At 37.2% G+C, this 14136-nt stretch overlaps 2 protein-coding genes across 4 annotated transcripts; one reads left to right on the plus strand and one right to left on the minus strand.

Annotated features, from left to right (window-relative positions):
- The first annotated feature begins 1077 nt into the window (after positions 1-1077).
- Positions 1078-7616, plus strand: LOC104115394 (uncharacterized). 2 transcript variants are annotated; one of them, XM_009626011.4, is made up of 3 exons: positions 1078-1235; positions 1790-2064; positions 6032-7616. In XM_009626011.4, exons 2-3 carry the CDS (start codon positions 1828-1830, stop codon positions 7181-7183), a joined length of 1389 nt encoding a protein of 462 aa, XP_009624306.1. In that variant the 5' UTR covers positions 1078-1235; positions 1790-1827; the 3' UTR covers positions 7184-7616. The 2 variants fall into 2 exon arrangements, with proteins under 2 accessions (XP_009624306.1, XP_009624307.1); XM_009626012.4 differs by lacking the exon at positions 1078-1235 and adding an exon at positions 1248-1360.
- Positions 7617-9375: 1759 nt separating this feature from the next.
- Positions 9376-13613, minus strand: LOC104115395 (proteasome subunit alpha type-4). Of its 2 annotated transcripts, none has more exons than XM_009626013.4 (2): positions 13477-13613; positions 9376-10369 (listed from the first exon to the last, which is right to left on the minus strand). In XM_009626013.4, exon 2 carries the CDS (start codon positions 10359-10361, stop codon positions 9615-9617), a length of 747 nt encoding a protein of 248 aa, XP_009624308.1. In that variant the 5' UTR covers positions 10362-10369; positions 13477-13613; the 3' UTR covers positions 9376-9614. The 2 variants fall into 2 exon arrangements, with proteins under 2 accessions (XP_009624308.1, XP_009624310.1); XM_009626015.4 differs by lacking the exon at positions 13477-13613 and adding an exon at positions 12239-12464.
- Positions 13614-14136: the final 523 nt, after the last annotated feature.

Below are 14136 nucleotides of genomic sequence, written 5' to 3' on the forward strand. Positions count from 1 at the left end.
AAATTTAATGGACCAAAAATGACCTCATAGTATATGTGTGGGACCAAATATGCCATTCATATGAGGTCGTTTAAAATAAAGGTATATTTGGAACAAATATTAGACAGTGGGGCATATTTATGCCAAAATATTAACAAAGGGCAAATTCACTCAATTTTGCATAGTTCAAGGGCATATTTGGACTTTTTGTTTGATGTTTTAGTTCAATTTCTCATCTTCACAATATTTCATCTAGAATTCATCTAGTGATAACATGAGAATGGCACTATCTATTTCTTGTATCTCTATTCGATTTTATTTGAATTTGCTTACCCCTCCGAGGAGCTCCCCTATTTTGCTCCCTTGGTGACTTAAACCCATAACCTTAAGTTGGAGGCGGAGGATATTTATTACTTGACCAATTCTCACTAGTCTATCTCTATTTGATTTAAAAAGTTGGTCTTAACAGGGGAGGGGCAGTTTTGTGGAGCTAGTAAAAGAAAATCCTAATGATCATGATAACTATGCAAAAAAAATAATGAGTAACTATCTATTTAAAAAGTTAGTCTTAGGATTTTTTAGCAGTAACAATGCTAAAATATTTCTGACGATCTATTCAATTTTGTGGCAAATCCTGGTGATCGTCGTATGAAAAATTCTGGTGACTACTAGAAACGTTTCCCAAAATTTTGATTAAAGACTATTTTTTTAGGATTTTTTTTTAACAGAGCTAAAATTTAAATAGCATCACCCAATTAAGTTGAGAACAAAAGCCCAAATTGACCTAATTATCTTAGTTCATCGGGGCAAGTGCATAGATAGCCATTCTTATGGATGATATTTAGATATTAGTCGGTACTTATTTTTTTCTGAAATTGTAAACTAAAAATCTTAACTTCATGACAATTCAAGACATATTTATCGTAAAAAATTGAACCGAAAAATTAAAATTCAAGAAGCACTGTCAAATTACTAAATAGTTGCCCTTTAAAGTGGCTACCTAGTGTCATTTCTACCAGTTCATCAAACTTTAGACAGGTTGGATCATGATCTACCATTGACCCAACTTATTTTTACCTCTTTAAATTTGATCAAACCACCTGATACTCCTACCCTCTCTTCATAGAAGGAAGAGTTGTTGTAGAATTTTGCTCAAAGACAAAAACTAAAAAAAAAAAAAAAAAAAAAAAAGAGAGAGAGACGGTATTCTTCAAGGCAACAAGCGTCAACAGAAGCAGCAACCAACACCCTTTAAGGTATGTATTACACACATTTGCTATAATATTACAAACGGCTCGCCGATGAACACCTCCGTTATCTAGGGTTAGGGTTATCCTTTTGCCGGTGGAATTTCAGCTCCAGCGCGTCAATTTTGATGGATGTACGAATAACTTCCGCGCGTGGGGTTTTAGTTTGGATTCCTGACGATCACTCTGGTCATTGAATGTTTAATAAGCTGATTTGATAATGCAGTTAATGAATGAATTAAAGTTAATTAATCCGGACAATTCTACTGAGCTGAGCTAAAATCGAATTCACAAGTTCTCTAGTATTCAACTGCGTCAGTAAAACCAGTTGTTGATAGCCTAGATCTATCCATGATGCAATTCAAAATTTGAATGTGCTCCGTGTTTACTGAATTTATGATCTGAGTATATAATAATTGTACCTGTTGCATTACTCTTTTATTTTTATTTTTTTATGATGGTGGTGTCTGGGTCAGCTTTTGCCTTTGGTGGGATTTGAAAATGAGAACTCATGATTCCCCTCCCACTTCATTGACCTCACGTTGCATTACTTTCAATTTCAGGGTTGAAATTGGGAAAGGAAACAAATAGTGGAGCTGAAATGGCTCCGTTGGAGGGTGTGAAGGAGGGGGGAAGTATTGAAGAAGTAGCTTTGTGTAACTCACAAGGAAAATTGATATTTGGGAGGTACTCTGATGCAGAAATGTTAACTCAGCTGAAAAAACTTGCTCTAGATCCTTGTGATTCGAATGTATCACGTCAGGGAATTCGACCATTATGGAATCAGATGCTAAGAGTGCGAGATGTTATGGCTCTTGCTGATAATGACTGTTCGTGGGTATGCTCATTTATGAAGTTTCTTTAAATATTTACCTCTATAATAGTAGCGCTTATCTTCTTATCTTCGTGGTGTTGGTTACAGTCTTGCAGATGTGCATCTTTTTTCACCTCTAGGTACTCCTTTTCCGCGGAAGAGACTAAACTAAACATCAATGAACTGTACTGGAGTAATGGAGGGAAATAGTTTAAAACACAAAAATGCAGGAATTAGTATGACTGCAGCTGAAATATATGGAAATTACTTTAGTCGGTGACTTTCTTTTAAGTACTACTCCCTCCGTTTCAATTTATGTGAACTCATTTGACTGGACACGAAATTTAAGAAAAGAGAGAAGACTATTGAATTTGCGGTGTAAAATGAGACACATATATTTTGTGTGGCTATAAATCATTGCATAAAGGTAAATTGTTTCCAAATATGAAAAGAGGTCATTTATTTTGGCACGGACTAAAAAGGAAATAGGTTCACATTAATTGAAAGGCACGGAGTATTTGTTCTTTATAATAAAAAGATAATAATGTAGTCCAATTATATTGCTAAACGAAGTTAAATTGTGAATGTCGAATATTTACCAAATTGATATCGAATACAAGTTGGATTAAAGTACATATAGATCATTTTTGAAGTAGATTTTAGAGTAGATTCTGATTAGATGGGATCCCATCTTGATTTCAGAGTCTCCAAACAACCCTCAAACTTGGAGTCTTGTTAAGTACAACAACAACAACCCAGTGTAATCTCACAAGTGGGGTCTGGGGAGGGTAGGATGTATATAGTCTTATCCCTGCCCTAGAAGGGCAGAGAGACTGTTTCCGATAGACCCTCGGCTAAAGAAAGGATGGAAGAAGTATTGATAGCAAGTAATATCAATACAAGGTATTTAGAAAACAAAACCTAAGATAGCAAAAGAGAGTATGAAAGAAGTACTAATAGTCAGTAATACAAGAGATGAAATGATAGCAAACTAAGGGCGTACGGAAGGCAAGTAACAACAGTACAAGATATGTGGTAATAGCAAACTAAGGATAAAAAGGATACTAAACTAACACTAATACTATTGAACTAAGGAAGTCACAGGGAAACGCTCGACTACCTACTAACCTTCTATCCTAATTCTCAACCTTCACACTCTCCTATCAAGGGTCATGTCCTCGGTTAGCTCCAGCTGTGCCATGTCCCGCCTGATCACCTCTTCCCAAGACTTCTTTAGCCTACCTCTACCCTTCCTCTTACCCCCCCCAAGACCAACCTCTCACACCTCCTGACTGGGGCATCTGTGCTTTTCCTTTTAACATGCCCGACCATCTTAGCCTCGCCTCTCGCATCTTTTCCTCCACAAGGGCCACTCCCACCTTGTCCTGAATAACTTTATTTCTAATTCTATCTAACCTAGTATGTCCACGCATCCATCTCAACATCCTCATTTCATCTACTTTCATCTGTTGGACATGGGAGTTCTTGACTGGCTAGCACTCTGCCCCATACAACATAGTCGGTCTAACCAATACCTTGTAAAACTTACCTTTAAGTCTTAAAAGCACATTCTTGTCACACAAGACACCGGAAGCGAGCCTCCACTTCATCCCCTTGCTGCGATACGATGTGTAACATCCTCATCAATCTCCCCATCATTCTGAATTATAGACCCAAGGTACTTGAAACTCTCTCTCGTGGGAATGACTTGCGTATCAAGCCTCACATCCCCGTCTGCTTCCTGGGTAACACCGCTGAACTTGCACTCCAAGTATTCTGTTTTGGTCCTGCTCAACTTGAAACCTTTAGACTCAAGGGTATGTCTCCAGACCTTCGGCCTCTCGTTAACACCACTTCGCGTCTCGTCAATCAGAACTATGTCATCTGCAAATAACATGCAACAAGGCACCTCCCCTTGAATGTGTCGCGTCAATGCGTCCTAGACCCCTAATGTAACCCCATCTCAACCGAATAGTATTCAGAGTTTCCTCCTGCTGCTCTTATCCGTATCTTCGCTCCATTATACATGTCCTGGATCACTCTAATATACGCTACAGACGCTCCTTTAGCCTCCAAACATCTCCATAGAACCTCTCTTGGGACTTTGTCATAAGCTTTCTCTAGGTTAATGAACACCATATACAAGTCCTTCTTCGTCGCCCTATACTACTCCACCAATCTCCTCACAAGGTGAATGGCTTCAGTAGTCGACCGTCTCGGCATGACACCAAATTGGGTCTCGGAAATAGATACACTCCTCCTCATCCTCCCTTCTATCACCCTCTCCCAAACTTTCATCGTATGGCTTAACAACTTGATACCCCTATAGTTGTTGCAGTTTTGGATATCCCCCTTGTTCTTGTACAACGGAATCATCGTACTCCACCTCCACTCTTCAGGCATCTTCTTCGTTCTAAAAATGAGGTTAAACAACCTAGAGAAACAAATATATATTAAGTGGAGTCGCATAAAATTGGATGGACACAATATTATTTTTGGGCTAAAGAAATAAATATATATTACATTACAACCCTCTGACATGCTTTATGTTTTGAGTTTGTTTGTCCGCATGCATCATTGCTTCTGATCTGTGTCAATTCTTCCTATGTAAGTACGTTTAAAGTCTAATTTAGCCTTGTATGATTGGGAGTGTTTTGTGGACCAAAAAAGGGATTTGTTGGTTAGCCGTTCCAACTTGTTTGGGACCAGAAGCGTAGTAGTTGTTGTACTGATTTGTTGGTTAGCTGTGCATATTGATGAAAACACTTTTGGCACTATCCAGTACCATGAGTTTCACGTCCATCTGCCTGTTTCTGTAGAATAGTGCATGACCAATGATGATAAATCATAAATGACCAAAAGCAAAGAGACTTGGTCTATTATTTTGCCATTTCATCGTTTCCTGTCCATTATGTAGGTAATTGTACAGCTATGAAGCATGTATTTTTCACTGATTTATTCCTTTCATTTGCCTGCTAAAAGGAAGGCAAAAGAAGTTGTAGATAATAACCATAGATCTTATCAACTTCCATTGGATGCGATCATGTGAAGAACTGAAAGTCTAAAACAAATTAAGATACAATATTGTAAATGCTCATAGATTCTGTATTAAACCACTAAAAGGTACAAGTAATCCAATTGATGGATAAAGCTGCAAGCATGCCTTCCCCTCTGCACTGATGATAGTTTGTTTCTTCCTTGTATAGATAGATGCACATCTGCATCTGTAGATTTGATAAGTTTGTCAAAACAAATGTATGAGGCTAATACTAATTCTCTTTCGCCGTGGAAGTAGTTTGGTTTAGACTTGTACTCCAAATCATTATGCCTCATTGAGAGGCATTTAGTGAATCATTTACTGTGGGTTTTGTATACATTTCCTTGTGAATGAACGAATTATAATTGGATGAGCAAGCACATTTTCCAAAGGGATTGCTGATGAATTTTGAAACAATTGTATGCAAATGCCCATGTACCTCCTTCAGCTCCCAAACATCAATCCACCTTCCTTTCCCTCAGAGACATATTTCGTGAATATTCGGGGTTTAACTGATACTTCTGAAGGTTAGGAGCCATTAGACATTAGCAGTAATCTGAAGTTTGTCACCAGTGCTTGGACAGAATGGATAAGAGGGAAAGGCTGCATACATGAAAATAAATAGGAAATAGAGATTACTTGAGGGTACCACCGCTTTTTACCCCGCCATGTCTTTGCAGTATAGCTGAACAGCAAGATCAATTCCATTTTGTGTTCTTGATGTATCATGAGTGAGTGAGATTGAATATCCATGTTCTTGTGGTTCTCTTGAATTCTTTTAGCGTCTGAAAATTAGTTTCGGAAATTTTCATCCTTCAGGACATCACCCTGATTTAGTTGAAAAAATTATGTTCTAATAAGTTCCTGAACAACATCAAATGGTTCTTTTCCCCTCCCATTTTGCTGTAATTCTGCCATACTATTAATAACATATTTTCTTGATTCGTTTGACAGAAGAAAAGAAAACTTCAACAGTTTCTGAAAGATCAGTTGAGATCTGCTCCTGGACTTCCAGCAGAGAAATTTAACCAGAAAAGTAAATCAAAACTACGTAGAGGACAAGGGCATTTTTCTCATGCCTCCGGTATTTCATGCTTACTTAATTCAGTTAACTCTGCAAAAAGTTCTCGCCAAAAAAATTTCTCAAGTTCGCACAATGCATATAGTTTACTGGCATTTGAGGACAATTTTCAAGAGCAGTTATCTTCAGAATTCTCCCTCCAGAATGATGCAAAAGATTTTGGTCCTACCAGCAAGGATTTATCTTCCTTAGTTGATTCTGATGAGTCAGTAAATGGTTCAGATCTGATGAGTCGTGATAATCGGACCCCTTCCGTTGCCTCCTTGCTGACCTTGGATGATGCAATTCATAATTCAAGCTTGTTGTCTGTGAGAGGATCAAGAAGCAGATCTTTACAACCACCTCGTCAATCCTTCAGGTTGCTGAACTTCATTGGCGACCACCTTCAGAGATTTGTTATTCCAGTGGGGCCTCGTTTCCAAGCTGAAGTTCCAGACTGGACGGAACCAGCAGACAAGGATGACATTAATAGTAAAGCCATTGACTCTGAAGATTCAAGATGGTTAGGCACCCTAGTTTGGCCTATTGAAATCGGGAATATGGAAGTGTCTTCTAGACCAATTGGAAAAGGGAGACCTCACTCCTGCTCTTGTCGGTCTCCAGGAACCACTAACTGTGTCAATCGCCACATTCTTGAGGAAAGGCTAATTCTGCAATGTGACCTTGGCCCTGCTTTCTTCAGTTGGAAATTTGATGAAATGGGAGAGCAAGTTTCGAAGGCATGGTCATCCAAGGAAAAAGCGGCCTTTGAGTCATTGGTCAAAAGGAAACCAGAACCAAGTGGAAAGAACTTTCTGAAGCATGCAGTAAAGTCCTTACCACAAAAGACTGGGAAAACCATCATCAACTATTACTTCAATGTATTCATCCCCCGACAATTGAGCGTACAGAATAGGTCATCCAATAACTTAGTCAATATTAGTGATGATTTTGCTGATGACATTAATGACACAGGCATGCATAAAGGAAGTGAAGGCCAGAGACCTGAGGGTTTGAAAAGCCGATACCTATGTCGGCCAATTTAGTCCCTGGAAGTAGATAATCTAACAGGTTACTTTCCTCCTTTCAGGATGTTTGATAGGAGTGAACCTTTCGATGCAAGTATGATGTTTTAACCATGTTAATATCGGTTCAGTGAAGATCATTTGTTCAGCGCATTTTTGGTCTATGGCGTTTGTTCTACATAGATTTGCGTAAAGAAATGTCTATTTAGTATTAATCCATGCTACTTGTTCTAGCATGAAGTGTTATGTGACTATTGGGTTCAATTTCTACTACTTAGATGATCTACTCCAGCAGTAAACATTGAATGGGAGTTTACTGTACTTTCGTTTAAGAATTGGATTTGTAACTTGCCATGGGCTTATCTCCATTTTTCTTGAACAGGGGAATTCAAGTTAGAATTTTACCAAGTTCAGGTTGATTAAAAAAAAAAAAAACTGCTACAATGTTTTCATATTCGTTCTTCCTCCTTTATTTTTTTAATTATTTTTGTTTGCCCTTCTCATCACCCGTATCAGTATTACTAGTATTGTGATTCTTTTCTTTGCACTTTCTAATTCTGTACTTTTTTACTACTACTGTTCCAATGAAAAAGTTTGAGCTGATGTGTCGGCTCAATAAGGATACCCATGTGAATTTCCTCTTGTTCTGTGCTCGCTATGGTCTTACGCCTTAAAAGCATTTTTTTTTTTTACCTACGCACAAAGGAAATATTTTGTTGCGAATGAACAAAATATTGAGGAATTGTCCTTGATTAGAATTATAGATACGGGCCTTTTCCACAGGAAAGTGGAATCTTGTATTCCAATAGAAGCAGAAGTGATGTGAATCATTCAAGAATTGAAGTCGATTTACTTTATAAAAAGAAGATATCAATGAACTTCTATGAAATGGTTTCACGGGATTCAACCAATTGTCTTGATCGTGGAATATCATTGAGAAATAGGAATCCGGGTTATCAAAGGATTTCCTGCGATTATTTCTAGTATGGAATGAGTCAATCATCCACTTTGGTATCTTATTGAACAAAAATGGTGATATTGTTCCTCAATTGGACCTTTCAATTCATAGATGTAGATGTCGGACCTATGAATATGATATTTCCGAAACTCACACAGAAAAAAGGAAGTGAGTTAGACAAAAAGAAAAGCAACTTCGACAAAAAGAAACAAAGTAGCTTAGTTGAAGTATAGGTCATCCATCAAATCTATTTTGATGGAGTTTTTCTAGTATGTAATGAGAAGACTAGTAGAGGCAGAACAACTCGCCCTTTTTGAGCTCCTTTTCAACTTGGATATAGTGTATAATATGACCTCCTTTGTCAACTTGGTTATAGTGTATAATATTTGCAAAGAAGAAACAAGGAACAAAAGATATTAGGGTGAGAATACTCGTATAAATAATGCTCTTGAGAGTAGATTTATTTAAGGTATAAGAAAGAAAAAAGAATCCCTATACAAAATTTTGCATGACTATTGTAGTTTTTTTTGTTTTAGAATGATTAGGCATAACTAATATAGGTTTGCTTTGCAACAAGTACTAATTCAACCTCTGTATAATTGATGTTGTGTTTGGTTTCGGCATACCACTCTAATGCAGCATATAGTTTCCATTTTCAAACTCTGCATTACTTGCTGGCATAACTAAGCACCACGTATGTATCATTGTGTTAGATAAAATGTAGAATAAGAATACACGTACAGTCAGACCTCTCTATAACAACATCCTTATATAACAACCATTCGTTATAAAAAGCCATATTTTTCTCGGAACAGATTTTTATGTTATGTTATAATATATATCCTCTATAACATCACTTTACTATAGCAGCCAAAAAATATCGGAACAAATGATGTTGTTGTAGAAGTTTGACTGTATTAACAAAACTTGAATTAGAATATTTAAATATAAAAGTGCCTCTAAAGTAGGCAATCTTTGCATCACAATTCTTCACTGCATAATAATCTTCTATTCTTCTTCACTGCATAACGATCTTTAATTTATAGAAAGGTCAATGATGTGTTCTCGTTCAAATTCATCATTTCCAGAAATTCCAACAAAGCTCCATCACCTGGAGAACTTAATACGATTGGGAATATAATTCTTCCATAACTTCTCAGCTTAGCTCTAGAATTTCTTCTAAACGCAAAGACAACACTGAGCTCAAAGAAACTTTCTAAAAGCTACTGCCCGTCGTATTACAGAAAACAGGATATGAATAACTGAGGATTTAAACCTTAATATCACCTTCAAACATAGAATTTGCATTAGGTCAAGCCACAAAGCAAGTCTGAAAAGGGTTCACCATCTTAGCAAGTGAAATAGAATCAGAAAAATCTCACGGGGTATTTTTAAACACGAATTTTGTAGATGACCTTGCAACATAATTATAGAACTGAAAAAAAAAATATGCAAAAGAGAAAGCCGAACCATGCCCAAATTTGGTGAATGACTCTAGGCATCTGCTGCAGGTTGAGTTAATCCATACTGTACAAGCAATTTGTTCAGGGATTCTGGCGAGTGCACCTGGTATTTGACTTTACCATTGACAAGGAACACCTCTGCTAGCTCAAGCTTCTCTGAAGTAAGACTTGTACTGTCCATAGTCTTACTGAGAACCTTCAGAACAAGTTGAACCGCTTCCTCTCTTGTGATCTCATCCTTGTAGTCCTGCTTCAACATTGACTGTGCTGCTTGATTGTTAGCACCGATGGCTGCTGCCTTCCAACCACCATAGTTACCACTTGGATCACTCATGTACAGTTGGAAACCATAGTTCTTATCCCACCCTGCAAAGAGAAACGAGACACCAAATGGACGAAGCCCACCAAACTGTGTGTAACCTTGTTTGGTATCGCACAGAGACTGAACTAGCTGCTCAACAGGCATTGGTTCTTGATAAGAAAAAGTATACCGTTGAGCTTGTACTCTAGCTGTGTTGATGAGGATGTTGGCATCTGACATTATTCCAGCCACAGCACATGCAACATGGTCATCAATCTTATACATCTTTTCAGTGGATGTTGAAGTCTGAAGAAGCTTTGAGGTAACCTTCTTTTCACCTACCAAAACTACGCCATCTTTAGCTAAGATACCTATTGCACTCCCTGCATTTCCAATCGCTTCCATTGCATATTCGACCTGATATAAACGACCTTCTGGAGAGAAGATAGTTGTGCGGCTATCATATCTTCTAGACATTGTATATTCTGCAGCAAGTAAACCAACATAAGTTCATCCAGTACTTTTTAGATCTAATGACAAATTTATAGTGTATAAATCGAATAAGTTGTAAAAACTTCCAGAACAATAAAAAGACACTAATAGCCTGTTTGGCAAGCTTTTTTTGGGCCAAAAGTGTTTTTTTTGGGGCCAAAAGTGTTTTTTTTTGGGGCCAAAAATTGAGGTGTTTCGCCAAGCTTTTAGAAGGAAAAAAAGTGCTTTTGAGGAGAAGTAGAAGCATATTTTGAGAAGCAGAAAAATGTAGCTTCTCTCCAGAAGCACTTTTCTGAGAAGAACTTTTGAGAAAAATACACTTAGAAGTAATTTTCAAAAGCTTGGCCAAACACTAATTACTGCTCAAAAGTGCTTTTCAAATTAACTAGCCAAACACAAACCGATTCTCACCAAAAGTACTTTTTTGAAAAGCACTTTTGAAAAAAACACTTCTCAAAATAAGCAGATTTTAGAAGCTCGGCCAAACAGGCTATAAGTTCTGCTCAATCCAAGCTATCAAAAAGAACTTTGCACTCATGAATTGTAAACATTAATGTCCACAAGTGGAAGACCCTGCAGTGACTCACGTGTGAAACAAAATAACTTTGAAGCATAATATCCGAAGGCAAATTGACTGCACATGAAGGGAATATGACAATTAAATAATTCAACTTCTTGGGTGCATTTGCAACTCCGATCTACAAACATGGATATAGATGCATATGATGACTTAAATATATCTTCCCTTTCCTTAAATTTTTTTAGTTTGCTGCACTCATTTGCTGCAAAGCTACCAATTATCTGTCAGCTTATGGAATCACCATTTTAAGATATCATGCATCTCGGTCAAGTTAATGGAGTCATCTAGTTATTTCATTGTTCCCATTGAAGGGGTGGGCATCAGTCGGTTAGGTTTTGCAAAAGTTTACTTTGGTCTTTTGGTTTTTGGTTTGTCGATTTTGATAACCAGAACCGAACAGTAGTAATTTCGGTTTGGTTTGACCTTTTTTCATGTTCGGTTCGGTTTTTCAATTTTTCTTCATCTCACCATCTACACACAATTATTCCACTGCCAGCACCGTCCGTGCACCCGTAACCATCACTATTCACTGGTCAGACCACATTCAATAAAAAATTCACACCAGCCACTGTCCAACTCCACCCAGCTCCATCGCCATTTTCCCAAACTCTCACATCAAACCACTGCAACGCCACCTTCCTTCATTAAGTTGATCACCATCAATTTCTTTCCAAAGCCATTCTACTTCTCATAAACCACCATACCTCTTCTCTGAAACCAGCCACAACCACCATTCAACAAAACTAGTGGCTCTCCAATTCTTTTTCTGCTCGCCCGTCTCTCTCTCTGAACCAATTCCATATGCATCACTGAAATACTCACAGACAGTCTCAAACACTCGCTGCATATATTTTCCATTACTCAGAAGCATCATCTAAAATCACCAAAAACAACCAGTGACATAAGCTTCCTTCTCTCAAAAACCCACTTGACATCCATCTTCAACAGAGGACCACGAAAACCACCAAGCCTCCGCCCTTTCTTGATTAAAACTTTGGTTTTTTGGTTCACCCGAAAAGGGTATCCTTGAAACCGACATCGAACCGACGTTATAGAAAATTAAACGTGAATCGAGAATAAACCGAAAAACCAAAATTTTCAGATTAGCCGGGTTTTTTGCCCCCTTCAGTTTTTCCGGTTTTATACCCATCCCTAGTTCCCAAGGAGTAGACAGAATGGTTAGCTTGGTTTTTGCAGAAGTAACTCATAGGTACGTGCATATGCATGTTGCCAAAAGGAAGCAACAGTAATTAGAGTAAAAAACAAAGTAAATACGGAGTACCATTGCGGCTTTGTCATGCAGCTTCTTCAAAGTTACATTTTCTTGAGACATCCTTTTGGAAGGCAATCTAAAAGTTGTCCTTGTTGCAGCGTTTCAAGGTAAATTGGGGATACATCTTTCAGATGAGAATACAACTGCAGACGAACTTTTAAGACAGGATTTGTATGTTTACTAAAAGGGACACTGGTCACAGCAATCAAACACGCATATCAATAATCTCCTAACGACAGCCCATGTACCCCCCCCCCCTTTCTCGGTCTATCTCTAAGCACATTGGATAGAACCTAGTGCCAAGCAAAAGGTTAACAATTTTCCCTGCTTCCCAAAAGAGAAAATTCCCACCCCATTCCTCTAGCATATCTACTCCTCCTTTTTCCCTATTCTTCTCCATTTAGGCCTATCATTTTTATGAGTGAGAAATATCCAAGTTTCGCCAGTAATATCTTTTAAATTCTACTTTGCATTTAGTTGTAGTTTCTATGTTGTTATTTAAAAAGCCAAAGTGTAAATTCATAAGCAATCCAGAAAGCATCAAGGTTATATGCCAACATGATTGAAGTGCGTTGTCCAGCAATATCACCTTTAACATGATTATCTATTAGTACTTCTTTAAAAGTGAAAACAAATTTCAGAAATTAATTTCCCAAAATCAATGAAAACTTTTTTTCCCTTTGGATTGAGGTGAGCTTAAATGGAACGACATTCAAAATAAGGACACATAGTGAATCCCAACTTCCTCGGGACTGAGGCGCAGTGGTAGTTGCTATTCTTTTCCATTGGGTGACTTGCTTGAATTTAACCTGTTCAATCAACTTTTATAAATCAGCTAATATGCACTTACTATTGTCTCCACTTATCAGTTTCCAGTTAAATATCTTCTACTCCTACCTTTCTCTTTAAGTACTTTCATCTAACGACACAAGGCATACCCCCCCCCCCCCCCCCCCAAAGCCTGATTTCAGCACTAAGTAGATGAATAAAAAAGTGATTAATCAGTACAATCAGAACCATCCTACACTACGAAATAGATATGCTCTAAATGAGACCTCACATTTTTGCATACATTTCCAAATTTCACATCTTTTCTTTACAAAAAAATCTGATATACAGAAATTAAAATAAATAAAAAGATATAGGAAAAAAGCTAGTATATTGTAAAACAAGATTTTCACAATAGGAAAAAAAAGAATAATAAATATTGAGATTGTAAGCATTGTCGGGAAAAGATTAAAACTTACAGCTGGATTTCGCCGGAGAAAGAGATGGAAAGAGTATCAAGTGTCGACTTGCCGAAGAAGAAAGAAAGTGGGAGTTTGAGACTTTGAGTCCAATTTTTGCTATCCATCTAAAGAGACTTGGGCTTGTGAGTATGTAATCCATAGCACCAAATCAGCCTATATAAATTAGGAATGTTTGCACAAATAGTCGGCTAAATTTATAATTTATTTTTTCTAGTCGATATACAAAATTATATACTAATTATATATAATTATACATGAATTCATATATATATATATATACCTTTGATGTCTATTTTTAGTTTAACTAGTTGGGTGGTGGTTAATTTTTCAAAAATTAAGGAATCTCGAAACTATACTCCATCTTTGAGTTTCAGAGAGTTGTGATCATCACTTTGTGTATTTACATGTGTCCATAATCCAATGTCTCTTATTTGTTGTTCTAATGCAATTGTCGATAACATTATATACATGTGTACGTGTGTATGTGTTAGAAAATGTACAAAAAGTGAAAAAGTAATATTAAACCAACTGCAAAATTTTATCACATGAAAATTACTAGGGAGTGGATTAGAGTAGATTTAACAAAGCAACGGTGTAGAGTTTGAAAGTTTGATCATAGAGCTCATTGAGAGAAACCAATTACGAATTAATAGGCTA

The sequence above is a fragment of the Nicotiana tomentosiformis genome, chromosome 7, assembly GCF_000390325.3.
Source record: "Nicotiana tomentosiformis chromosome 7, ASM39032v3, whole genome shotgun sequence".
Classification (NCBI taxonomy): domain Eukaryota; kingdom Viridiplantae; phylum Streptophyta; class Magnoliopsida; order Solanales; family Solanaceae; genus Nicotiana; species Nicotiana tomentosiformis.

Coding starts and splice junctions, on each gene's coding strand:
- LOC104115395 (XM_009626013.4), bottom strand. CDS start 10,361: ATGTCTAGAAGATATGATAGCCGCACAACTATCTTCTCTCCAGAAGGT.
- LOC104115394 (XM_009626011.4), top strand. CDS start 1,828: ATGGCTCCGTTGGAGGGTGTGAAGGAGGGGGGAAGTATTGAAGAAGTA. Junction 2,065..6,031: donor CTGATAATGACTGTTCGTGG/GTATGCTCATTT, acceptor TTCGTTTGACAG/AAGAAAAGAAAACTTCAACA.